This window comes from Ailuropoda melanoleuca, chromosome 4, assembly GCF_002007445.2.
Source record: "Ailuropoda melanoleuca isolate Jingjing chromosome 4, ASM200744v2, whole genome shotgun sequence".
Classification (NCBI taxonomy): Eukaryota; Metazoa; Chordata; class Mammalia; order Carnivora; family Ursidae; genus Ailuropoda; species Ailuropoda melanoleuca.
In genome coordinates, this window is record NC_048221.1 from 50,996,474 (window position 1) to 51,022,243 (window position 25,770).

At 41.9% G+C, this 25,770-nt stretch overlaps 1 protein-coding gene across 9 annotated transcripts in view; it reads left to right on the forward strand.

Moving 5' to 3' along the window:
* Positions 1–25,770, forward strand: part of ATG7 (autophagy related 7) — a 250,057-nt gene that overhangs the window by 24,477 nt on the left and 199,810 nt on the right. For all 9 annotated transcript variants that reach the window (XM_034658783.1, XM_034658784.1, XM_034658787.1 and 6 more), the window contains 7 exons: positions 2,247–2,364; positions 4,265–4,342; positions 7,817–7,933; positions 9,191–9,340; positions 19,301–19,389; positions 20,993–21,114; positions 24,935–25,025. In XM_034658783.1, coding sequence (XP_034514674.1) covers positions 2,247–2,364; positions 4,265–4,342; positions 7,817–7,933; positions 9,191–9,340; positions 19,301–19,389; positions 20,993–21,114; positions 24,935–25,025 — 765 coding nt within the window. The remainder of the gene's footprint in view (positions 1–2,246; positions 2,365–4,264; positions 4,343–7,816; positions 7,934–9,190; positions 9,341–19,300; positions 19,390–20,992; positions 21,115–24,934; positions 25,026–25,770) is intronic.

The window sequence follows — 25,770 nt, forward strand, 5'->3', positions numbered from 1 at the left end:
AATTCCCTTGTTTCCAAGTCCAGGGCTCTTTCTACTCTTCATCTGAGCCATCGATCTGTGGAACAAGTGAACTTGAACCTGGAGAGGTTGGCAGAATGTCTTTCCCTCCCACTATCAGTTTTTAAATTCGTTTCCTTGGCTACCTCCCCTGGTGGGACTTTACTCATGAAAAATTCTTCCCTTTGAAAGTTCACCTTGTTCTCACTTGTTAACTTGCATGAGCACTAATGTTCTAGGAGCCTGGCCAGCATGCTGGCAGTTACTTGACTTCTCATGATGACATTTTGACACTGCGTTCACACACCTGGCACACTTAGACACTAACGAAGAAGGGTCCCTTCTTCTTGTACGTGTGTCAGAATTAGATCAGAGCTTTGTTCCTTCTATTTCAGCAGTAATTTCATAAAGCCAAATCTGAATGTAGGGGACCTAGTGTACCAACCACTGTGCTTCCTTCTTCCTCCCTCTAGACTGAGTCTTGCCCGTTTGTGATGTCTCTTTCTCTTCAAGACTGTCTTTGATGTCCTCCTCCCACATGGATGAAACATATTTTATTGGAGTAGAGTTATGAGAAACAACCTATGATCTGCTGACTTGTCAGCCCCCAAAGGAAGGCTCTGGCCATTGAAAGTTACTCTTTTCCCAGGACTTGGCGTTTGAGCTCCACACATAGCATTTGGCATAGCCACCTTCACCACCCATTACACCCCTCCACACCTGGTCTAGGTTTCGATCTTTTCTCCTTACAGCCCCTGTGAACCCAAGTTTACAGACTCCAAGAGACATGAGTTCTTTGAAACTGTACAATCAATAAAAATGCATTCTTTCTGCAGTAGTTGTAATTGACAACAGTATTAGGCTACTAATGAAGTAAGTATTTTCATTTAGCATCTGTAACCTCGGAAATACAAGTTAATCATTTCGGAGAAGAGACCGGATGTTACCACATCTGAGTTTGTATTCCGAATTAACTCATCTTCTCCCCGATTTTGATTACTCTGAAGACCGTAAGGGGACAGCGTAGAGTGTGATACGCATGTGTCATGACAGATTGGCAGGTAGCCCAGGTATGACACATTTTCCCCGTGTGACTCAGACGACCACCAGGAGTTGGCTCAGCAGCAGCTCTTTGTAGAGCCTGTTTGGGCTTGGTGAGGTCTGGAGACGGTCAGAAGAGGGAGACATGTTCCCTGCCCTCAGGTAGCTTACTGTCCTCTACTCGGGTGTCTGTGACGGTCAATCTTGAAGACACTCTAAAAAGTGATGCTCAGGGGCGCCTGGGTGGCGCAGCGGTTAAAGCATCTGCCTTTGGCTCAGGGCGTGATCCCGGCGTTATGGGATCGAGCCCCACATCAGGCTCCTCTGCTGTGGGCCTGCTTCTTCCTCTCCCACTCCCCCTGCTTGTGTTCCCTCTCTCGCTGGCTGTCTCTGTCTCTGTCAAATAAATAAATAAAATCTTTAAAAAGTGATGCTCAGTTTCCTGTGCCAGCCATTACCAGAGAAAATGGGAGGGGCTTCCTGGAAGGGGAGGGTTCAGAGTAGGGCCTTGAAGCCTGGGAGGGTTTGAGGGGGGAGTAGGCAGCTCAGTACCTTGAAGTCTGCTAGTTCTGACTTTAGATTCCTGCTTTGCCTATCTTTATGTGACCTTACGCAAGTTACTTAAGCCTTTAACTGGGAGGAAGAGCTATTACGAAAATTTAAAACTTGTATAGTTCTTGACACAGTAGAAGTTGAATAAATGATGTTTCCCTTTCAGGTTAAAGATGGGAAAGAGTAGGGGCGCCTGGGTGGCGCAGTCGTTAAGCGTCTGCCTTCGGCTCAGGGCGTGATCCCAGCGTTCTGGGATTGAACCCCACATCAGGCTCCTCCGCTGGGAGCCTGCTTCTTCCTCTTCCACTCCCCCTGCTTGTGTTCTCTCTCTCGCTGGCTCTCTCTGTCAAATAAATAAATAAAATCTTTAAAAAAAAAAAAAGATGGGAAAGAGTAAAAACTAGGTAATGGACTTATAGTTGGGGGTGGGGTGGGGTGTGGTGAGCAGTGGAAGAACAATGAAAGATGAGGGTAAAGGGAATACAGAGGCTTTTTTTGTGTGAATAGTGCCTGGTTTTTTTTTTAGTTCTTAAAGATATTTATCTTTTCCCAAAGAAATGTGTGATTGATTTTGTCTTTGCCCTGCAGAGTACTGTCTTTTGTCTCCCGATGCTAACCCATCTGTGCCTGCCTAACCATGTTTCTCCTGTGCCCAGGAGTGCTCCCACCCCAGCCCGCTGCTGCCCAGCTGTTGGAACGCTCTTTAACACCAACACACTCGAGGCTTTCAAGGCCGCAGATAAGAAGCTACTTTTGGAGCAAGCAGCGGATGAGGTTAGCTGGTGAACGATGTTGTGTGTGTCCTGTCTTCCCTGGTCTTGGTAGGCCTGGTGTCTCTGATCAGGGGTGTGGGTCTGTCAGGGAAACTAGTACAGAGTCGATACTTAAAGATCGTCGTGGGCTTTGGTTTATTTCCCAGAGAGAGTACTTGCAGCTCTCCTGCATTGGCGGGAAGGTCAGGGAGAAGACATTCAGGCTCTCAGCTGGGGATAGGCCGGAAAGTCATGGCAGGGCAGTTGTGAAAAGCTTTGCTGCTGCTCTCCAGGTAGCATTTGGAAGCAGCTTGACCTGTCCCTGAGACATGTGTTACTGTGTCTGCATGTCTTTGGGTTTTCTGTTCTTTGTGCCCCTTGGCTTTCCAGTCCTAAGCGCTATAAAGCTATCAGAGATGATCGTACTGTCTCCAGTATCTTTAGGGCTAAATCTAAACTACTCCATCTTATTTACAAGGCCCCTTGTGGCCTGGCCTCTGTGGCCCTTCTCTCCTGTCACTCTTGCCCTCGCCTTCTCTGACCCTGTCACAGCAAATCACTTAAAATTCCTTCCCCTACTTTTGTTCTTACCCCTGTCCTTGGGACATGATATTCTCTCTCCTGGGAGTGTCTTTCCCTTACTTCTTCATATCTGAGTTAGTGTGAGGAATTAAAATAGGAGGACAGTTTATCCCTATCCCCTCTAACCCACTTAATCGAGTGGTCTTCACACTAGTCTTAAAAAAGAAAAGATGGGTGTGGGCATCATGGTCAGAGAAGGAAATCTTCCATCTATGGTCCTGAGGAAGCCTTCCCTTACATCCCTCGAGATGGATGTAGCTCGTGACCCAGGTGATGATGGTGGTTTTCCTTGGCCTGCAGCATGACTGCTCCTGGGCTCCTGCTCTGGCTGCACATTTCAAAGGCTGTCCCCAGAGAGTTGGGTCAGGTTCTCATCCATCATCAAAAATCGCAGATTGTTCCCCACAGAAATCCCACCCTTGCCCTGGGGCTCAGCCTTCACCCCCATCCACACTCCCTAGCAGTTCCCACCGCCTTAGTTTATCAGAAGCAGGGCCTCCTCTTCTCTGGTCCAGCTCCTCCAAGGTTATTATGTCAATAGCAGGAACTTCTCTTTGCTTATTTCCCTCTTTCACCCAGTGACTCCAGTTGGTACAACTGTTTGTCTTGCTTAGTGACACAAAGTTTAGCAGTTAATCTTAGCTACTAAAACATCTTGTGATCAGCAGCTACACACCAGTACCAGCTTCTGCTTCTTATGACAGTACTTGCTGAGTATGCGTAAACTCATCATTCTTTTCCTTCATGTCTCAGGGCAAGATAATCCCAAGTGACACTTCCAGAAATCCCCTATACCTAGTTCAAATCACTGCCTCCTAAGATCCCTTCCCTGCTCCTTTCCCTCCCACCTCCCCAGCCCAGTTCAGTGCTCCTGCCAGCAATTCCATGTGTCTTTGTGGTAGCATGTCCTACCTGCTGGTGCACTCAAACATTTATGCATGTCTCCCTCACTGAACCCGAAGCTTCTTGAGGGTGGGGACTGTGTCTTTTATTCTGTAATCCTGATGTGGCTGTTAGATAGTAGGCAATCAGTAAATATTTACTGGAGGAAATAAGGAAGACATGAAAATGGCCTGCTTGCCTCCTTGGAAGCTGAGTCTCACTGAGAGGAGGCTTCTGGGTTCTCTCAATTTCCTCAGCCTCTGCAGGGAGTGTGGCTGGTGGAGAGGCCATCCAAAGTGGCCAGAGTGAGGTAACAACCCACTTTACAGCTTGAGGTAAGTGGTGCTGGGCTTGGAGGAAAGAAGAGCTTGGAGCTTTTCGCCTCTGTGCTTCACTTGAGAGTGAGAAGCTCAGAGATGTCCGAGAACCTGCCTTGACACTTCTCTTTCTTCTGGCAGATATGGGAAGCCATAAAATCAGGTGCTGCTCTCGAAAACCCTGTCCTCCTCAACAAGTTCCTCCTCTTGACATTTGCAGTAAGTAAACGGACTCTCAGTCACATTTCGATTGCTGAAATGCCCTGGCTGAGTCCAGGGTGCCAGTAGGACAGTTTGCACTCTTCGCACTGAAGCTACGACCTGGTGTTACTGAAGCCAGAGCTGTTCAAGAAACATTCATTTGATAAGTGGCCCAACAGTGCTGGCACTTATCACCAGCACAAAATTAATTCATTCTTACCATACTGTTGTTAGTTGCAGGGTTTATGTAACACAGTGACCCCTGTCTTGTCATTCGGGACACAATAAAGTCAGCTTCAGGGAGTAGTGGTTCTTTGTCGCTGATGTTTTTGTTCAGTATAGTCTTGTGGAGCTCAGTTGTTGGGTCCATCAGCATAAGGAAAAGATGACATCTTGGGGATCCTGGCTATCCCCAGCAGCTTCCGGACTAGAGGAGTTCACACTACATAGTTTGTCCACACAGCTGTGTTTTTTTAAGAATGAAAAATGTTCTGTGTAAGTGTAACATCTGCTGCCTAGGGAAGTAGGGGGAGGACCTGGTCTCCGTGATGGGCGGTATGGGGAAATGTAAGGGTTTATTATAGAGATACCAGCCACATACACACACACACACGCACACACGTACATACATGTGTGTATGTCTGTATATATATCTATGTATAAAATTAATTTAGCCTTTATAATTAAGTTGACTGTGTAATATTCTGTCAAGTGTATGTTCTGTAGATGTGTATCTAGATTGTTTCTGATAGTCACTATTTTTAAAAATGCTGCAGTGAACAGTATTGGCCATACTGAATAAATTCTTTAGAGATGGCATAGAAACATATTGATGTAGACATGTATTGAGTGTGTTGTTTTACCAGCTTCATCCACTTTGGATATTAATCCTCTTCCCCCCCCCCTATTTATCTTTCTCCTACCTTCCTTCCTTCCTTTTTTTTTTTTTTTTTTTTTTTTGCCTAGCTATAGGTCTTGCCTTTCTTCTTCCTTCATGAGCTAATCCTCTGTTTCTTCTGAATGCTGCCTATCTGATTTGCTGCCCAGAGCAAAGGAGAGAATGATAAAAATCATACTGAAGGCCATGCCAAAGGGTGGCTATCTATAAGGAGCACATTTCCTAACAAGTTATAATGCTTTCTGTGTAATAGTGGAAGAGATAGAAAAATGTTTAAATTCATGAGATTACTGACTGCCATTTGGCATTAATTGCTTGTAAATTTGAACAGTTACGTGCTACTAAGGCATAAATAGTGCTAGTTAAAGATTTCTGGGTTTGTTACTGCAACATCGATATGTTTTCTGTACCAAGAATTCTAGTTAGTAGAATCTGATAGTTTGTATTTAATGAGAAAAATAATGTTCGCTCTTAACTTGAAGTTTTAAGGCATTTCCTAGAGTTAGGATGTGTGTTCACTCTGTTGCCCTTTTTACTCATCATTCTTAGCCTGCCTTTAAAAAAAAATTAAAAGTCTCTGTCTTTTAAAATCTTCAAACACAAAGGGCTTTATGTTTAATTTAATCGAGGTCCTTTGTATCCTGAAAAGAATTCTAAGAAATTTAAGCCTTTTTACTTTTGAAGATGATCTGATAAAGCTTCTTAGAAATTGTGAGGTCCTTCATCTTGAATTGTTTAACCTTTGACTAAAGATCAGTTATGACAAATCGTTTAAGTATAAAGAAGAGAGAATAATCTCTTGAGGTGTTTTTACTTTCCTTTCTGCTGTTTTTAGGACTCAAAGGAACAGGCACTTTAATTTCGATTCTATAGTTTGTTTTGCTGCCATCGAAAGGGAATGTCTTCTTAGTTGATCAATTAATGGCAGAATTAGAGACCGAAAACTATAATTACTAGACTTCCTCATCCAGACACACTTTATGTATACATTTCTATTCAAAAATTTACCTAGAGCAATTTCATTTATATGAAAAGCCCAGATTAGGCAAATCCATAGAGACAGAAAATAGATGAGTGGTTTCCAGGAGCTGGGGAGAACAGGGAATGGGAAGTTCTGTGGATGGGTGTTTCTAGCTAATAAACTGATGGGGGATTTCTGCTATTGGAGTTTTCTTTTTGGGGCAATGAAAATGTTCTGCCATTGGGTGCTGGTGGTACAACCTTGTCAATACACCAGAAAACCACTCAGTTGTACACTTGAACATGGTAACTTTTATGGTATGTAAGTTACATCTTAATAAGTCATCAAACAGCTATATGTTCTTTATTGTTAGCAAGATTCAAGAAGAAATATTGATTAGCCTAATAAATAGACTAATGGAGAAGCTGTCAAACACCCATATAACTATAGGATCCCACCTCAGGAGTGACTTAGGCCACAAAGGCTGCAGGAATTCAGAGGCAAGAGCATCCAGCCTGAGTGGGAACAGTTTTCAAGAGCAGCTTCATGAGTCATTGTCCCTGCCTCACTTCCCCTGGTGGAGGTGCAGTCAGATACACCCCTCAAGACGTGATCTCACATCACTGATGCTCCTTTGTTCTCAGAACCTCTCCTGTGACCCATGGCATTAATCATGGACTCACTTTTTCTTTACCTGTACAGAGAGGGAGCTGCCTGAGAGCTGGACTGGCTTTTATTTATCTTCTTATTGTCAGAGTGTCTAATGTATTGCTTTGTACGTAGCAAGTGTTTCATAGTTGTTGACCCAAATTTCACCAACAAGGCATTTCTCTGAGCAGTGTTTTATTATCCCAGGCATATAGAGGTCATGGATAGCATAGCCTCTTCAATAACATGCTCCATTCGTTTGACTATGAAGAGTGGTAACTATGTCTGGTGGTTGGGCCTCCCCAGATGGATCATTGAGTATGTATGGTACTAAGGACAGAGCTTAAATTTTGGAAACAGATTTGTGCCTCCCTCCCCACCACTCAGTATCTTTGTTTTGTTCACGTTCTTCACCCCCCTCGAAGCTTTAGTTTTCTGTCCATAAAATGGGATAATAGTTATGTCCTTGAGTGGTTTTGTGTACTAAACAGTGATGACGATGGGGCGCCTGGGTGGCTCAGTCGTTAAGCATCTGCCTTCGGCTCAGGGCGTGATCCCAGAGTCCTGATCAAGCCCCACATCAGGCTTCTTCTCTGGGAGCCTGCTTCTTCCTCTCCCACTCCCCCTGCCTGTGTTCCCTCTCTGGCTGGCTGTCTCTCTTCTGTTAAATAAATAAATAAAAATCTGTAAAAAAAAAAAAAAAAAGAAGAAAAAAAAATGGTGATGACGATAATAGCCAATTAACACTTTCTGTTAGCAAGTGGCTAGATATTAGTGGCGGTGTGTGGGAATAATTTAAGAGAAGTACAGGAATTCTATACTCTATCATGAGTTCTGTTGGAGATGAGACTTTCTGACCAGCTGATCATATCTTGTGTGCATCGGTGTGTCTGTCTACACGGCAATGGGGAATTACATTAATGGATGCGTTTCAGTTTAATCATTGGTGCTACTCTGATATCTTCTGTTATATTCTTTCTTCTAGGATCTAAAGAAGTACCACTTCTACTATTGGTTTTGCTTCCCTGCTCTCTGCCTTCCAGAGAGTATACCCCTCATTCAGGGGCCAGTGGGCTTGCATCAAAGGTTTTCACCAAAACAGGTATCAACAAATAAAACAAAATGCAGACAAAATTGGGTTTAACACATTTGAGTACTTTAGTTCATTCTAAAGACGGGCACTTGTCTGAATGAAGAGACGGTCACTGGGGAATCCTCCAAAGATAGTCCTAGGAGCACACTTACTGACAAAATGCTTGTAAAATAATTTTGAAGGAGTAGTGAGTGATACTTTTTTCAGGTTTTCAGTGACATTTGGTGAAAGTCTAAGCTGCTAGGGAGGAGTTATAGGAACATGTTGAAAGTCTGCAAGAATTTGCCAAAATGTGGTTTTCACTTTCACTGTAGAGGATCCTAAGGCAGTATACTTAGGGAAGAGTCTTTGAAAACAAATAGAAGACATCCTATTACCCTCACACCTGGTTGTAACTTCTACACCACGAATGGTACACACAGAGCTAGCGTTTGTGGTCTGAAAAAGACAATAAGGTCATCCGAGATGGTCCTGAGGAGAGCAATGAAAATAATGAAGCCAGTAGAACACAGACCCTAAACCAAAGAAGTCTGATTATCGTTGAGGCAAGGATTGAGTGGCAACATGATTTGAAATCATGAAGCACTTCAGTCATTAAATCATGAATTCTAACACCAGGAAGAAGCCCTAATTGATGAAAAAATAGTAATAAGAGTGTTGAGGACAAATTGAAGGTAGTAGTTTTGTGGAACTAATTTCCCAAGAAGAAATATAAGTGAAAGAAAATGATTATGCCATGGGACTGACTACTGATGGATACAGGTTATCCCTTAGGAGTGACATAAATATTCTAAAATTATTGCACTGATGGTTGCATAATCCTGTGAACATGCTAAAAACAGCACTGAATTATGCACTTTACTTGGGTGAATTGTATGGAAAGTGAGGTATGTCTCAATTATGCTTTTATTTTTATGGAAAGGTTCAGGGTAAAATTCATCAGTGGTGGAGTCAGCGCTTAGTTATTATAGGAGAGAAATAATGTTTGGAGCTCTCTGTACACCTTTGTGATTAACATCCTAGGGAGCCACCATGCTGCACCATAAAGTGTCCCCTCGTGCCCCTAAGACACACCACCATGCACGTGTAAAGTGTTACATAGAGGTGAATGGGGTATTATTTGGGGGTACTTCTATGTTCATTTGCTGCAAAAGAATAACGGGTATGCTTAGTCATTTCTAATCTTCTGGCTTTAAAGTACCTTTTATGTTAATTTTCAGTCCTATGTAATTGTCTGGAGAATAACTCAGTGTTTCCTGTTCTTAGATTCAAGCCCTCGAGCGTGCATATGACGATCTTTGTCAAACAGAAGGAGTCCCCGCGCTACCTTACTTCTTAATCAAGTATGATGAAAACATGGTACTGGTTTCCTTGCTTCAACACTACAGTGATTTCTTCCAAGACCAAAGGACAAAGGTCAGAGAAACTCTGAGTTTCGTTTTATTAGCCCTTAAAAGAAAAAATCTGATGTTCGTGTCTTAATAGATCACTGCAAAATTCAAACTCGCTTAGATTTCTTTAGACCTCCAAAGAATGTTGTGGAACATTCTTTATCTTCATCCTCTCCCACCCCTCCTGTTCCTGGATCAGCTTCTCCTCTGGATTTTCCTAGCTCTGGTACACCTCAGAGTAATTTTGGGTTCCTCCTTTCCTACTCGTGATAAAGTCATTTAAATTTTCCTTCCTGATATATTTTGTATCTATATTTTAACTTATTTCCAGAGTTCCCACCATAGTTCAGGTTCTGATTACCTCTCTCCTGGACAGTTAGAGTCTTTTTGCTTCCATCCTGTGAACCTCCACTTGCCTCAAAATGCTCACATTCACCCTATCATTCAGTGATCTGGTTAATGGTGTCCTCCTTCTGGCTCCAGACCACCTCTCCTGCCTCATCTTCCACTATTTTCCTCATAAACCATTGCTTGGCTGAGTTTGCCTGTTTTTTCAGAGAACCACCCCCACCCCCATAATCAAGTCTACCTAGGACTTTTTCTATATCTCTCTTTGACCTTGCACTGTATCATCTAAAATTCTATGTGTGAAAATCCTAAGAAACTCTCCTTATTGGAATTCTAGCTCCACAGTGAAGCCTTCTTACAAGGTGGCCTGGCTGTGTGTGATCTTTCCTTTTCTGCTCCACTGCACTTACTTTCTGATCCTCATTTACTGTTCTGTTCCCTTGTGCAAATTGCTTTTTGTTGCATATTCGGTGGTAAGCTCCTAAAGGGCAGCGCCTGTGTCTTATGTATCTGCATCTACAAAGTGTCTAGAACTGGTCTTAGGTCCTCAATAAGATTCTTCTGAACAAATGAAAAAGGACTGTGTTTTTGAGAAGTGTATGTAGTGAGCTATCTCAGCCATTTAAGGGGTTGTAAATTAAAAGTAAACAATTGATGAATTTTATGAAGTTACGAAGTGAAGTGGGATAATTTCATTAGCCGTGTAGATGTATCAGAGTTGAGAAAAGAGAGACCTCTAACAGATGCCCTGATTATTCCTTAGCCTGAACTTAAGATACTTTATTTTAAAGTACATTTTTTCTCAACCACATTAGCATGTTCCTTCACAAAATAATACTTTATTAGGCATTAGGCATTCTGTTTTCTATCCTCTTCTTTTTTTTATCTTTTTGAAAAATACCGGTTCTGATCCACTAAGCAACTGGAACTCACAAATAGCTTATCACTTTAGTGACAGTGCTGGTTGCCCAGTTTGAGAATACTGGCTGATAAATGAACTGCGCTAAGCATGGTTCTATTTGTGATTTTTATTTCCAGCTGCATCTTTCTGTTTTTAAATTCTCATGAAGCTATTCAACTATTATTTTAAGGTTTCAGGTTTTTTTAAGTAAACATTTGTATATTTCCTACTAATCTTTTTCTGTTTTTAAAAGGCCAAGATGATACCATATTCTTTTATTGTAGCATTTAGCATAATACCATTACACTCTGTATCAACATCCTTTCTGATAGATAACATCAAATTTGTGACATTTAGTTTTCTCATACTTCTTCACTATTAGGAGCCTCCCTGTGCATCAAATTCCTGCCCTCCCCCCACTTAAATTATTTCCTTAGGAAGGATTTCTAGATAGAGAATTACTGAGTTAAAGGGTTTGGACATTTTAAGGTCTGTGATCAGTGGTGTACTGGTATATGTTTGACAGCTGGGTCTCAGGTGGGGCAAAGCCCTGATTGTGTATGTTTGCTTCTTTCCATGGTGCTCCCACCATGGCCAAGTTCAGGCTGCCAGCGTGAAGTCACCGAACGCAGAGATGGGAAGAGATGGTAACAGTTGGCTTTCCCAAATCTGTTCAGGCCAGCTCTGGCACACCACTGCTTATCATAACCATGGTTCACAGACTGTGCCGGTTTTCCTTCCTGCCAGCCATGCACCCTTACCAGCACTGCGATGTTACACATTTTACATTTGCATCAGTTAAAAATAGCCTTGTTGGGGCGTCTGGGCGGCTCAGTCGTTAAGTGTCTACCTTTGGCTCAGGGCATGATCCCAGAGTCCTGGGATCGAGCCCCGCATCGGGCTCCCTGCTCTGCTGGGAGCCTGCTTCTTCCTCTCCCACTCCCCCTGCTTATGTTCCCTCTCTCGCTGGCTCTCTCTGTCAAATAAATAAAATCTTAAAATAAATAAATAAAATAAATAAAATAAAATAAAATAAAAATGGGCCTTGTTACATGCTTTTTTCCCTCGGTGAGATATTGATTCCACTTACTGGTCACAGTGGCAACTGCATTGCTCCAGGGATGGAAAGATGCATAGGATAGACGTGCTGTCTTTCAAGCCAGTGTTTGTGATTCCATCAAAAACAGCCCAGATTGCTGTCCCCTTGCCAATATTTTGGGAACGATTGCTTGAGTCTTCTGCTTTCTTCAGAGCAGTTATTGAAGATTGGATGTTTGGGAAACATTTTGTAATTTTAACAGCATTAGCCTTTAATTCCAGGGTTCTAAGATCTTTGGACAGGAGCATTAACAAAGGAACAGCAATTGGTACGCTATTAGCGGGGCTCTTTCTTCACTTAGCAAGCTCCGCATCTTGGCAGCCGACTGTGACATCGCAGTGCATTAGATACTTGGATTTTTGTATTCTGTGCTTTTAAAACATGTAATTGTCTTTGCGCATTTCCTGTTATATCAAGTATTTGATAATAGATGGCCATTTGTCAGATAAGTGTGTTTTAAGGGACCAGTGTGGAAATTTCTCCGGTCGAAGATACTCAAGTTGACAATTTTGCCCTCTTTTCATTCTCACATTGTACTTTTTCAGCAAATAGCTGGGTGGACCATAGCCAGAGCATGACTGAGCTACTTCAACGAATTGTATGCTCTTAGCCAAGTAGAAAGGAACATTCATTTCAACAACCTTCTAAACAAAGTTTTTTTTTCTTTCCATTACATTTTGGTTCTTTCTACTGATTTGTATTATAAAAGAAGTGATTTGCCCAACTTCACACAATGATTGTGTGACAAAGCCAGTTGGAGAATGCAGAACTCCTAGCCCATCATGATTTCTGACTGCCACTACCACCAACAAAAGAATCTATTTACCCAAACAGTTAAGCTGGCTTACTAAGCATTGTGCTGACTAATTCCTACAGTGATTGAGGATCCTGATTTGGTTCCGAAAGCACTTAAAGATTTTGGAATCACTTTTGATCATGAAAGAAATAGTAAATGATGTTCAGCCTAATGTCAAATGGATTCTGTCATTTTCTTGTGTGGATGCTTGCTTTGTGTACTTACGCATGCCTCATGTGGGTAGGAGAGTTAGTTTAAAGCATCTCCAAGTTGACCTCCCTTTGTAGGTGTTAAGATTTCTCTTCAGCAGTTCATTCCTACTCTGTAGCTCATCTTAGGTCAGGTTGCTCTAAGAAACTTACTCCTGGTTTTTTCTGCTCAGAAAGTTTTTTTTTTCCTTACTACTTTCCTATCTCATTACCTTTGTATTTAGTGTCGGAAATGTACTCATTCTTTGAAATTAGGCACCCATGTATAGTATCTAATATGACATTTTTGTTTCTATAATATAAATTCATTTAGTCCCAACTCTACACTTATAGATGGTAACTTATCCTCTTCTTTTCTCTGCCAGTTAGGAAAAGGGAACCTTGAGACGGAAGGTAGATCACTATGTAATGGTAACAGATTGAACTGAACAGAGGGGTCAGTTCAGGTACAACATAGAGTTTATTTACATTGCTGTTATAGTTAGCATTCGTTGAGTGCTTGCCTTGTTTCCAGTCTCTGTGTCCAGGCAGAGTTCTCCAAAGAGGAGAAACCTAAGGCATAGAGAGATTGTATGAGAGTAACTCAGGGCATCTGCTAAGAGTCCAGGTTTATTGAGCCACATTTGAACACTGAAACTCAGAGTCTCAATATAAAGGGCATTTTCGGGATTGATGATATGTAGATTCTTCCTAAATAAAAATTGAGCAGCCTTTAGATACCTAGTAAGATTGAGCCTAATAAGTCTGTGTTGTCTTATAACCTATGTAGGATTTTATTTCTCTCTAACGTTCTATAAAGTTCTATAATTCTGGAGCTAGAAGGAATCCCTCAAGAGATTAACCCCTCCATTTTATAGGTGAGAGAATTTCCCCATGGTCAGTTTTTCTCCCTACGTTAGTACGCTTGCATACTCACACCCCAAGTTCTGAAAATCGGTTAGCAGTAGAATTAGAACACATGCCTGCTGACCTCCAGCTGGTGCTTTTTCCATCACCTCAGGTCATTTTCTTCTTCTAAGCTGTTTTAAATGTTACAGATGTAGAATGCCAGTCTCTCCCTTCTCCATTTCTTGCTGGATAATAGAGTTGTAAATGTCTTTGATGAATTTTTAAAAATATGAAGTCAAAGTGATGATTGCTTAATAAAGATAGTTTGTCTAGCAGTTGCCATCTGTCATAATTGACAGAAGGGAACAAAGCTGAAAGGTGTCCCAGGTGGTGGTGGTGGCCAACGGGAACAGAAGAACTCAGGGGAGGCAACTTCTTCATTCAGAGGGAGCCCTAGGGGGGAGTGCCTCATTCTTCGAGTTCTCTCCTTTCTCAGAACAAGTCCTTTGAGATTAAACTGTCACATTCTCACCCAGGAGAATCCCAGTGTTAAAATGTCCCTGAAGGGGGAACCTGTACTGTTGAGAAAGGGAAGGGGAGGAAAAAGAGCCAGCCAAGATGCTGCACCATGCCTTTATATGTGAGCTTCAGATCCCTGTTGGTCAGCCATCACCTCCCTCCCTCCAGCTGCCCCCCAGGATCCCTGCCCAAAGATGGGGTGTAAGGGGAGGAGCTTTCCGTATAGCGGGGCCTGGAGAAATGGCCAGTTCTGTCATTTATTCAGCACAGTTTGCTGAACATCCATTACTGTGCCAGGCTCCAGAGATGGAAAGATGCATAGGATAGACGTTGCTCGAGCCCTCACAGGGAGAGGCCCGCAAAGAGCCAGATAGGAAATGCTTCCTGTAGTTCCTCCATTCTAAAATGTGTTTTTCTTCACATTTTAATTTTTCTAAAGTCAGAAATTGCTTGCAGTTGTGCATATTTAATGTAGTGGTGTTCCCCCCTTTTTTTCTGTCCAGTTTGAAAATGCATTTTATAATATGTGGTGCCCTTGAATCAAGAAAATACCATGCTTCAACAAATAATCACAGTTACCATAGGAAAACTAGAGGATGTGATGAACTCCATTCTAAGCAATCCTAGACCTATGGTGACTAGTGCCGAAATGATAGTGTACGTAAGAATCACACAAGGAGCTCACAGAGCACGTGGGTTTTGGTACCCAGCAAGGCCTGGGGTGGGGCTCAGGCGGTGCAAGGTCAAAGAGCGGCCTGGGCGGTTCCCGTGCAGTTTGTGTGTGGTGGACCATACTTTGAGAAATCTCCGCAGACTCTCAAGAGGTCTTTATAACTCGCGGCACAGATTCACCTGGGGAGCTTTTCAAATAACCAATGCTCAAGCCACATCCCAGACTGGTGAAATCAGAAACTCGGAGGTGGGACCCGGCCAGCAGGATTTTTGAAAGCTTCCCAGGTGATCGTCACACACATTCAAATATGAAGACCAAGACGGGAGAGGGTTGAGGAACAGAGCAGTGCTGCTCAGACTGCAGTGAGCATGCAGATCGCCTGGGTCCTTGTGAAAATGCAGATTTGGATCCAGCAGGGCTGGAGACAGGGAGCCCGAAATTCTGCATTTCTGACAGATTCCCAGGTGATGCTGCTGGTGCATGGACCACATTTTACAGAGAATGGAAAGACATAGAGCCAGTCCAGACTTTCCAAGGTAATGAAAAATGGCCCCACAGACTTTTTTCTTTTGTCTACAAGATCACCTTCTCAATGGTTCTTAGAGTAAGTGTGTGGACTGGCGTAACTGCACCAGAATCACTTAGGCACTTTATACAGATACAGATGGCTAGGCTCCCCACTAGAGATTTGGAGGCACGAAGAGTGATACTAGCAGCACTGCACACGTGCAGGGCTTTTCATGTCTGTACCATATCCTGTAATCCTCACTGTATCTCTGTGAAGTAAGTGCACAGAGATTCAGTTTTAAAAAGCTGAGGCCGGGTGTGCCTGGGTGGCTCAGCCAGTTAAGTGTCCAACTCTTGATTTCAGCTCAGGTCATGATCTCAGGGTTGTGAGATTGAGTCCTGTGTCAGACTCTGCACCACGTGGGGAGTTGGCTTGATATTCTCTCTCTCTCTCTATGCAGACCGTCCACATCCACCCTCCCCCGCCAACTACCCCCTCTGCGGGCACCCACGCTCCCGCGCTCTCTCTCTAAAGTAAATCTTAAAAAAAAAAACCCAAACAAACAAAGACCAAAAAAACAAGGCCTCGGGGCACCTGGGTGGCTCAGTATGTTAAGCCTCCGACTCTTGATTTCAGCCCAGGTCATGATCTCAGGGTCATAAGATTGAGCCCCATGACAGGCTCCACGCTGGGCATGGAGCCCACTTAAGATCCTCTTTCTCTCTCTCCCCTTGCCCCTATCTGCCCCCCCCCAAAAAAAAGCTGAGGCCTAGAGGATTTGACTGATTTGCCTTAGGCCACTCATGTAGCAAGGGGCAGTACTCAGAATAGTCTCTGCAAACTCTATTTTTAAAAGCTTCTTGGATGCTGGTGTCTGATCTCCCATGGAAAAGGAAATTTCAAATACAGGTTTCTATGTTCCCTGAAAGGATGGTTATATGTTTGAATCTGTGTTGAATTAAATATGAATCTGTTTGTGTTAAAGACATGAAATGCATCTAGACAAAAATCTTTGGTGTTAGTAATAAAAAAATGTCACATATGGGATGCCTGGGTGGCTCAGTCATTAAGCGTCTGCCTTCGGTTCAGGTCATGATCCCAGCGTTCTGGGATAGAGCCCTGCATCAGGGTCCCTGCTCAGTGGGAAGCCTGCTTCTCCCTCTCCCACTCCCCCTGCTTGTGTTCCCTCTCTTGCTTCCTCTCTCTCTGTCAAATAGATAAAATCTTTAAAAAAAATGTCACATAGAGAAGGTAGCAAAAAAAATTATCCTTGGAATAATGCAGTAATTATAAGACTAGAGTAAAATTCATCTTCAGAGATTTTTATTGAGCACAGATGAAGGCTAATTAATTGTTCTTATAGGAACAATTATTTCTAATAGGAAATAGAAAAAAGTTATGGTGCCCTGGTACAATGGAATGCTGTTCAGCCACTACTGACAGTGGTTGTAGAAAGACATTTATTGGCATGGAAGAGAGTTCACAATAGAATAAGAGATATAAAACAGTATTTATAGCATTATCTCATTTTTGTTTAGAATTAAAAATTATACTAAAATTATATAATTGGGTAAAAGCTGTTATGAAAATATATTTATGCAAAGATAAAGTTATGGGAGGTTATATACCAAGATGTTAATATTAGTTTTCCCTGGATGGTGGTCTTAAAGACCTTTCCTTCCTGCCTTCCTACCTTCCTGCCTTCTTCCTGCCTTCCTGCCTTTCAATATCTTTTGTTTCCTTTCTTTCCTTTCTCTGAGAATGGGTTAAGCTTCTGCTTTGTATCTAACATTATACTGAGCATTGTAGTAAAATAAATGGAATTGTTTGGCCTGGCCCCATCCTTACAGAACTAACTGGAATTAGAGTAACCAAAATTCTACCATGTTTTTATTTAACCCACAGCTACCTATAAAGGAAACCTGTGGGTTGATTTATGGTTCTCTCCCAGCCATCTTTCCTCCCTCCCTCCCTTTCTCCCTCCTTTCACCCACTAACCTATCCACCCTCCCCTTCTCTTCTTCCCTCCCTTCCTCCCATCCCCTCACTCATCCATCCATCCATCCATCCATCCATCCATCCATCTTTTCATTATTCAACATGAATTCACTAAGTATCTGCTATGTATATATGAACTGATCATGGGGCGTTGAAAAATGTTCTCTGTTCTCTAAATGCTCATTGTCTTCTTTTTTTTTGAATAAACTTTTTATTTTATTTTATTTATTTATTTTTAAAGATTTTATTTATTTATTCAACAGAGATAGAGACAGCCAGCGAGAGAGGGAACACAAGCAGGGGGAGTGGGAGAGGAAGAAGCAGGCTCATAGCAGAGGAGCCTGATGTGGGGCTCGATCCCATAATGCCGGGATCACGCCTGAGCCGAAGGCAGACGCTTAACCGCTGTGCCACCCAGGCGCCCCAAACTTTTTATTTTAGAGTAATTTTAGATTTATAGAAAGTTTAAAATACAGTGCAGAGCGTGTTCCCATACATTCTCACCCAGTTTCAGTTTTCTCTGATGTTATCCCCTTATAATACCATGGTACCTGAGAAACCAGCATTGGTTGATTATTATTACCTAAACTCTAGACTTTATTCAGCTTTTCACCAGTTTTTCCCATAACGTCTTCCTTCTGTTCCAGGGGCCGTTCCAGGAGACTATATTGCATTTTGTTGTCATGTCTCCTTGGTCTCCCCTGGGTAGCAGTTCCTCAGACTTTCCTTGTTTTTGATGACCTTGACAGTTTTGAAGAGTACTAGATAGTTATTTTGATAGCATTCTCCTTAATTTAGGGTTGTCTGATGTTTTCTAATGAGTAGACTGGGTTGATGGGTTTTGCCACTAAAGGTGAGGTGCCCTGGTCATCGCATCATATCAGGAGTGCCTGATACTCACATGGCATCCCTGGTGATGTTAAACTTGATCATGTGGTTAAGGTAACCTTTTCCAGGTTTCTCCATTGTGAAGTTACTGTTTTTTCTTTGGGAGTGGGTCACTAAGTCCAGCCCACTCTCAAGGAGGAGAAGGATTAAGCTCTACTCCTGGAAGGGGCAGTATCTGTAGATATTGTTTGGAAATCTTCTGTAAGGAAGACTTGTCTCTTCACCTTCATATTTCTATTTACCCCATCGTTTATTTATATCAGTATGGACTCACGGGTATTTATTTTATACTTTGGGTTATTATCAAATCCTGGGTTATTTATTTGCATTGCTCGGATTGTTCTAGCCTTGGCCATGGCATGCTGTTTCAGTTGGTTCTGGTGTCCTCTTGGCACAGTCCCATGCCTTTGTTTGTTGAGCACTTACTTTCCGGTATACAGGATGCTGCAGGCTCATCTTGTATTTTCTCTGCCTCAGCCCTGGACTTAGCCATGTGTTCAAGGAGCGCAGACTCCTTTTACTGGACAGTGGTATTTAGAAATTAAGACCTGGGTGCTGCATGCTTGTTGTCCTTTGAAAAGAAGAAGAAAAAGTAAAAAGTGCTTCCATTGCTGTGGAAGCACAGTGGACAGAGTGGCTGTTCCCACCAGAGGGGGTCTTCACTGAAGAAATGGTATTTGGAGTTGAATAGTTTTCCAGATAGAGGTCAGGGTTGAGGGAGTTGGAGGAGGAAGGGTGGAAGGAAATACATATTAGCAATATCAAGAGCATCTGACTTTTTAGTTTGATCTGACTGTGGACTCATAATGGTAGTGGCCCTTCTTTGATTTTCTCATTACATAAACATTAGCAATTTTCACAGATTGTGTCTCTTTATGAGAGGATGTTCTCTATGTGAGCCCTGAGGGTTGACTGTCTTCGCTCCCACTATCTTCTTGCAATCTTTCTTCCTTCTAAATGTATCTAGGTCCTACTATGCCAGGCCTACTGCAAGGTGTGGGGGTGCAGAGAAGAATTTGATAGCCCCTCCATCCAGAAGTCCTGTGGTCTGGCATGAGATCCTTTTGCTTTCTTCTCTTCTCTCTAGCCCTTCATCAAGTGTCTAATTATTAATGCTTTTGCAGAATAGCAGAAAAGGGAAGAGGAAGTCTTAGCAGTGTCTGTACTGTGAACCTGACATGATACTTGACTCATTCAGAAAGTCTTTTCTCTTCACAGATAACAATTGGTGTATATGATCCCTGTAACTTAGCCCAGCATCCTGGATGGCCTTTGAGGAATCTTTTGGTCTTAGCAGCCCACCGATGGTATTTACATGTGTGTGTCTGTGTCTGTCTGTCTGTCTCTGTCAATTTATTTTTGACATTGTGTCTGCCTCTATCTGTGTCTCTTTTTTTCCCATGTGCTTTTTTCATTTTTGGCATAGAAACCAGATAATAAATCAATTCATCAGTCATGATCCAATTTCCATCAATGGTGAGCCCCTAAGCAGGTGTGTTACAGAGCTGGAGACTCTGACCGTACTGCACTAAAGACATTTCAGAGTAGGGCAGGGTGAGCAGCCAGAGGTCCCAAGCTGGGAATTCTCCAGCCCCTCTCTCTAGCTGTCTGGGTCACCCTCAGATGGGATTTTCCTACTGCTACCGTCTTCCTTTTCTCCTAGCCCTAAAATAATGAAAACAGAGGGTATCTAAGAGGTCAATATATATTTTAAAAGTTGCTCAACATCATTAGTCATCGTGGACATAAAATACAGTGAGATTCTACTCAGTAAGAGAGATAATGAGGTACCCTGCTGAGATACTACTACATGCCTACCAAATGACTTGAAAAAGATGACCGTACCAAGTGTCATCAAAGATGTGAATCAGTTAGAACCCTCAAATTGCTCAAAAACTGGCAGCATCCACCAAATTTAAAACTATATGGCTCAACAGTTTCTTTCCCAGGTAGATAATGCATAGAAATATGCACTCAGATATAAGCAAAACCCATACACAGGGATGTTTATAGCAGCATTATTCCTTATAATCAAACACTGGGAATAACCTAGATGTCCTTCAGCAATGAAATGGTTAATAAATTGTGGTGTATTCATTGCAATAGAACGTGATATAGTAAATCTGAGTGAACTGCTGATGCACATGTCAACATGGATGTCTTGATGTTGAGTGAAAATAAGCTGACCCTTAATAGAATACACACTCTGTGATTATTTCCATGTAAAAATCAGAACAGGCAAAACCCAGGAATGGCCTTAGACATTAGAGTAGTAGTTACTTCTGAAGGGGGTGGCCAGTGACTGGGAGAAGGCATGAGATAAGCTCCTTTATATTTAGGATTTGTATACTTGTCTTCGTATCTGCTTTTCTTACATAAAAATGCTTTTTAGAAAAATGAAGATAGCTTAATTATACATTGCCCCCGGAGGGAGCATGGTTACACTTGCTTATCCAGGTAGTGTGTCTGGAGAATACACACAGGCTAGCTAACTACTCCTGACTGAGCTACTATTTCATAGAATGTGAGTTCAGAGGTGAGAAGGGGGACCAGGAGAACCCATGTATGTCTTAGAGGTTCTTTTTAATGTCTTGTAAGCTTTTTTCCCCTGTTTTTAAGATGCATTTGTCAGAAATATTTATTTGCAGTGTGATTGTTACATAAAATTCACTTAGAAATCACAGCCAATTCATTGTTCAGTCTGTAAGCATTTGGACAAAGGAAAGCATACATGGATGTGTTCAGAATCTCTTAGAGGTTAAGGCCATGCCCCAGGAGTGGCAGGGAGGCATAATTAACAATGTATTGAATACTCTCCAACTGGTTTTGCTGAAGCCCTCATGTGAGCTCTTTCTTTTTCTTCCTTAAAAAAAAAAAATGAATTAATTCAAACCTGGGGCCTGACATCAGGAGTAGCAGTTTCCAGTCTGTTGAAGTCCTCTGTTTCCGGGACCGCACCATGCAGGGGGTGAGAGACATTGCCCACAGCATCATCTTCGAAGTGAAGCTTCCAGAAATGGCATTTAGCCCAGGTAATTTGCTGGTCTTTGAGAATGCATATAATTATCATTTATCAGAAACTGAAGCAAGTTTAACTTTCTTTTCATCCCTTCACAATGGCAGCAGAAGGTAAAGTACAGCTCCTACCTCTTTGCCCATGGGAACACCTCCCTTGAACAGAGGGCACACTCTGCTATTCAGAAGGGAACAAAGGGAAAGATTGTCCTCAGGAAATTTCCTCCAGGCGTTTTTTTTTTGTTGTTTTTTTTTTTCCTAGTCTTGAGGATTCTCCCCACCCCCTAATTTTTGTTCCACATAAAATCTTTATTCCTGACCTTTCTTACAGGAAGAACAAAATATTAATACATTTACATATTTATTTGTCACATAAAGTTATGTGTGATCTTGCTCTCCATATAGTAAACCAGTCAGCAAAAGTGCTGTTTCTCCTTCCACGTTTAATATTCTTCACTAGATCCTGCGTGGTAGACATCAGCTGTTTTCTCCATTTCATAAGTTGGGAAACTTGGGCTCACAGATATTTTATAGATTGTGTGTGTGTGTGTACATACATTTATGTATTTATATACATGTTACAAAGATAGAATTCATACTCCAGTTCAAGTAAAATAAATATAATAATACTCACCTCATGGAGTCTCCCTTAGGATGAATGTGTGTCCTATGTAAAAGAGCACAATGTCTGGCATATTATAGGTATTTAACAAATGCTAATTTATGTTAATTTCCTGTCTTACACAAAGCCCAGCACTCTCCAGAATGATCCCTCAGGTTTCTATGACTTACATGCTTTCCAGGCTTTACACACATTGTTTAGTTTGCTCTTCGCCACATCTGCTTTGTTCCAAGGCACATTGCTTTCTTTCTTCTGGGGGTCCTGGGCCTCAGAGAGAGAGAGAGAGAGGAGAGTGTGTGTGTGTGTGTGTGTGTGTGTGTGTGTGTGTGTGTGTGTGTGGGGGTTGGGGAGGGCAGTGTTAGCATCTCTTCTGAGATGTCATTTCTAGAGTGAAGTCAGAAAGTTTCAGGATTGGCTCTGAGGGCATTTTATCTGTGATTCTTTGCTGCAGCACTGATAACTGTCTTGAACAGATTTCTTGGAGAGATCGACGGTGATTTCGGCTTGATTAGGCAAAGAAGGCTATAGGTTGTAAGTTGAGAGCCCTAAGAAATCCACTGCTTCCCTTGCTGTCTTTAGATCCATGCGTTTGATTTAGCACCCTCTTCTGGCACATTCTAAAATAGCTTCCATGTGCCGTTAACTGAGGTGCCATACCTGCGTGTTATTAAGCCACAATTGTAGATAGTTCTAGGGGAATGGGTGAATTAACTAACAAGTGATATGTGCCTGGTCCATGCCTCACAGGCCACCAGGAGCCTTCCACTCCTCACTCACTTAATCCTGCCAGCTATCCTACAGAGGAGGCACTTTTGTTTCCATTTTTAGGATAAAGTCATTGTATGATTCTTCTTCACAGTCCTAACGATCTCACTGATGCTTGGTGAAGCTGGCAAACCTGGAAACATTGCACATTTCCTTTTGAAAAAGATGTTTTCTATCATACAATAATGCCTTCAATACATCTTCTTTATGCTTGATATTGAGTGTAGATAATTTAGGAAAGGAAAATTTTCTTTTTTTCATGTAAATTAATGTTTTGCTTCTTAGCTCTAAAAAACCTTTAAATAAAACTTTGTGAAGAGTTATTCTATATCATAGTGTGAAATGAAGGCTATTGATACGGTAGCATTTTTTATTATTTTGCTGACAACCCATAGTTGCAATGGCAATGGCATAGGAAGTATAATTTTAATCATCTTTTGCTCCTCGTGGTGCAGCCAAGCCCACTGTCCATTTATGATACAAATAGTATTCTAGCAACCAGCCAAAGGAGGCAGCAGACTCTGCTGTGAGTGGGACATTCTTCATTTTAATTCCTGTCCTTGATGTTCTCCTCCTGCTTGTTCAGCTGTGGGAAAACAAGACCTAATTTTCTCCTAAAAAATATTTTTCTATTAATTTGGGGCATGTCTTATGGATGTAGTTTATATAGAGACAGATGGGGTAGACTAAATACTATTGATAGATTAAATATGTTTTTTTCATTGTTAATAAGCTTAAAGTATATCTAATTTTCTTAGAAATGGCTGTAACATTTTGAGTACCGAGATATTTTCATTTGAAATGAAATTTTGTTTTTGTTCTATGACTTCGTATTTGTAACAGGAAAAAGCTTAGGCCAAAGTTGTTAGTTACAGTACTGGACTGTGGTTCTGACGTTCTTTCAAGTTTTTTGGCTATATATTAGAGAAGTATATTTTTATTTAATGTAAGAATAGTTAAGGAAAACAAATAAAATATGAATTTAGTAACATGTCTGAACTCCTTTTCCCAAGAAAAAAGAATTTTGAACTCTTAGCCTCTGTAAGAACTCATCTATTATATCAGTTTTAACTTTTTGTTACATTAACAAAAAAAAAAAAAAAGGGACCACATCAGAGTGCCTGAGTTAAAATGGGAAGGGACATTTGTTTTCTGGCTCCTTGCTGTGAATGATGTCTCCAGCCACAGTGGGGCCAAAGTAGCTTTCGAGTATAACTGGCCCCAAGGTTTTCCAGTGGTCATCCTATCTCAGAAAGGAAAGATTATGTTAGGAAAATCTACACCTTCTAGGTCCCATAGTTATATTGAGCAATACTCTTTTAAAAAACAGAGGTCAAAAGCTAAAAAGTTCCCAAGGAAAGAATAATAGAAGTGTTGACAGCAATCTAAAAGTAGGAGAATGGCCAAAGAACACCAACATACAAATTAGAAACATACAATTCTTCCCAGTAGTCCTATACATTTTTAACTCAGGGAGTTTCTGTTCCTTCAGAGACTTACTTAAGACAGACATTGGAGGGGATGTTAACAGCGCAGGTTGTTAGTAGGCTGAGTGAATTCCCTGTTAAGGATTAAGGCCTTATTGTGAATTTCAGGTATTTGGTGAGAATAGGAGAGTGGCAGAAGTCCTAAGATGTGAGGAGTGTAAGAGAGGCCCTCATTAGCAGGTTTCCACCAAGGAAATCAGGTTACCATTAAGGTGAGAAAGTAGCAGAAGTACTCTAGAAAGCAAGTGAGACACTTAAGAGGATTTTATAATGGTAGAATAGAGCAGCCACTGGACCCTTATCCTCTCAGAGCATCACATAGATAGAACCTCAAGAACTGGAATTGGAAGTTCAGAGGCACCCATAGCAGAGATTAAAAGAAGTTAGTGGAGACGAGCGAAGTCAAGGAAGGGGAAAGTCTGAATGGGTAAGGATAAGCTTAAAGGAGAGGGCAGCTTACCAGAGGGACAGGCTAGGTATGCAGTGACAGTGTTGAGAGGCTGATCAGAAGGACATGGTAAGGATGGGGAACAGAGAAGAGGAACTGACCACAGAAGTTCAAAGCCTGGTAGGAACTTCATTGGAAAAGTGCGGTCACACTGGCTGGTCTTCCTTAGATAGAGAGCCCTCCACAGGGTTATACCCATCACAGAGAGGATTGTCTTATTTTGAGCAATTTCCAGGAACCAGGGAAGTGGAGTCAACTCAGGCCAGAGTCGAGGGCTATTTCAGAAGCCCCTCTGCAGGAAAACCATGCTCAGGTCCAGTGGTCTCTCAGCAAGGGTGCAGGTAGTTGAGGAAGATGGCGAGCAACTTAGCAAGTATGTACAAATTCGGGCCCTGGGGCTTTTGTGAGAAAGAAGTGAACTGAAAGGTTATTAATGCGTGGGCCATCTTGCTACTTGACTTACGTGTTTTTATTCTTCCCTCCTTCGTTCAATTCACTATTTTATTTGCCTTAAGATTGTCCCAAAGCAGTCGGATGGGAAAAAAACCAGAAAGGCGGCATGGGACCGAGGATGGTGAACCTCAGTGAATGTATGGACCCTAAAAGGTATATTTTGGAAGTTATTTTCTCCAGTGGGGCCGTTTGTCACCAGGACACACAGCAGGTTCTGTCAGGCCAACCGCATTGCTCCGCTCAGCGCAGGGGGTACCGTTCACATTGAGGAGTGTTCCTCCACTTGTCGCTGCCTAACTCTTGATTTAAGTGTGGTTGCGAGAACTAGTATCACTGATGGAGATTCGGAAGGGCAGACAGTTCACCGACACTTCTAGACATTATAAATTTTGTTCTTGCTTTGAGCTGAGCCTCTCAAACCTAGTTAGTTACAGATACCCACTAACTTTTAGTCCTTTATTCACGGCCCTTTAATTTTGTCCTATTAGCCTACACTGAAGGACATTGTAAGAAATATTTCATGGAAACCAACGTTGTATTTAAGAGATGATGTAAGTGCACCCTTTTTTGAGGGGACGGGGAAAATTTTTCTTGGTTTTCAGTATGAGGGAAAGCTTTCCTCTTAAGTAGCTGGTGTCTTTTTTATTTATAGATACAATGACTCCTATAAGTGGTCACGTTTGCGTTTTCACCTTGGCTGCTTAGGGGTTCAGTATCAAATTCATGGCCTATCACTAGCAATTGCAGTGGTCTGCAATGGCACAAATTATGCCCCATTTCTCCTCCCTATTGCCCTAAATCTTCATCTTATTTTCCCTTTGATCTCATTTTGCTCAGGATTTTTTCCTCATTTTCTTATTCAGATGCTTTCTATCTGTTTAGGATAAGATGGGGGCAT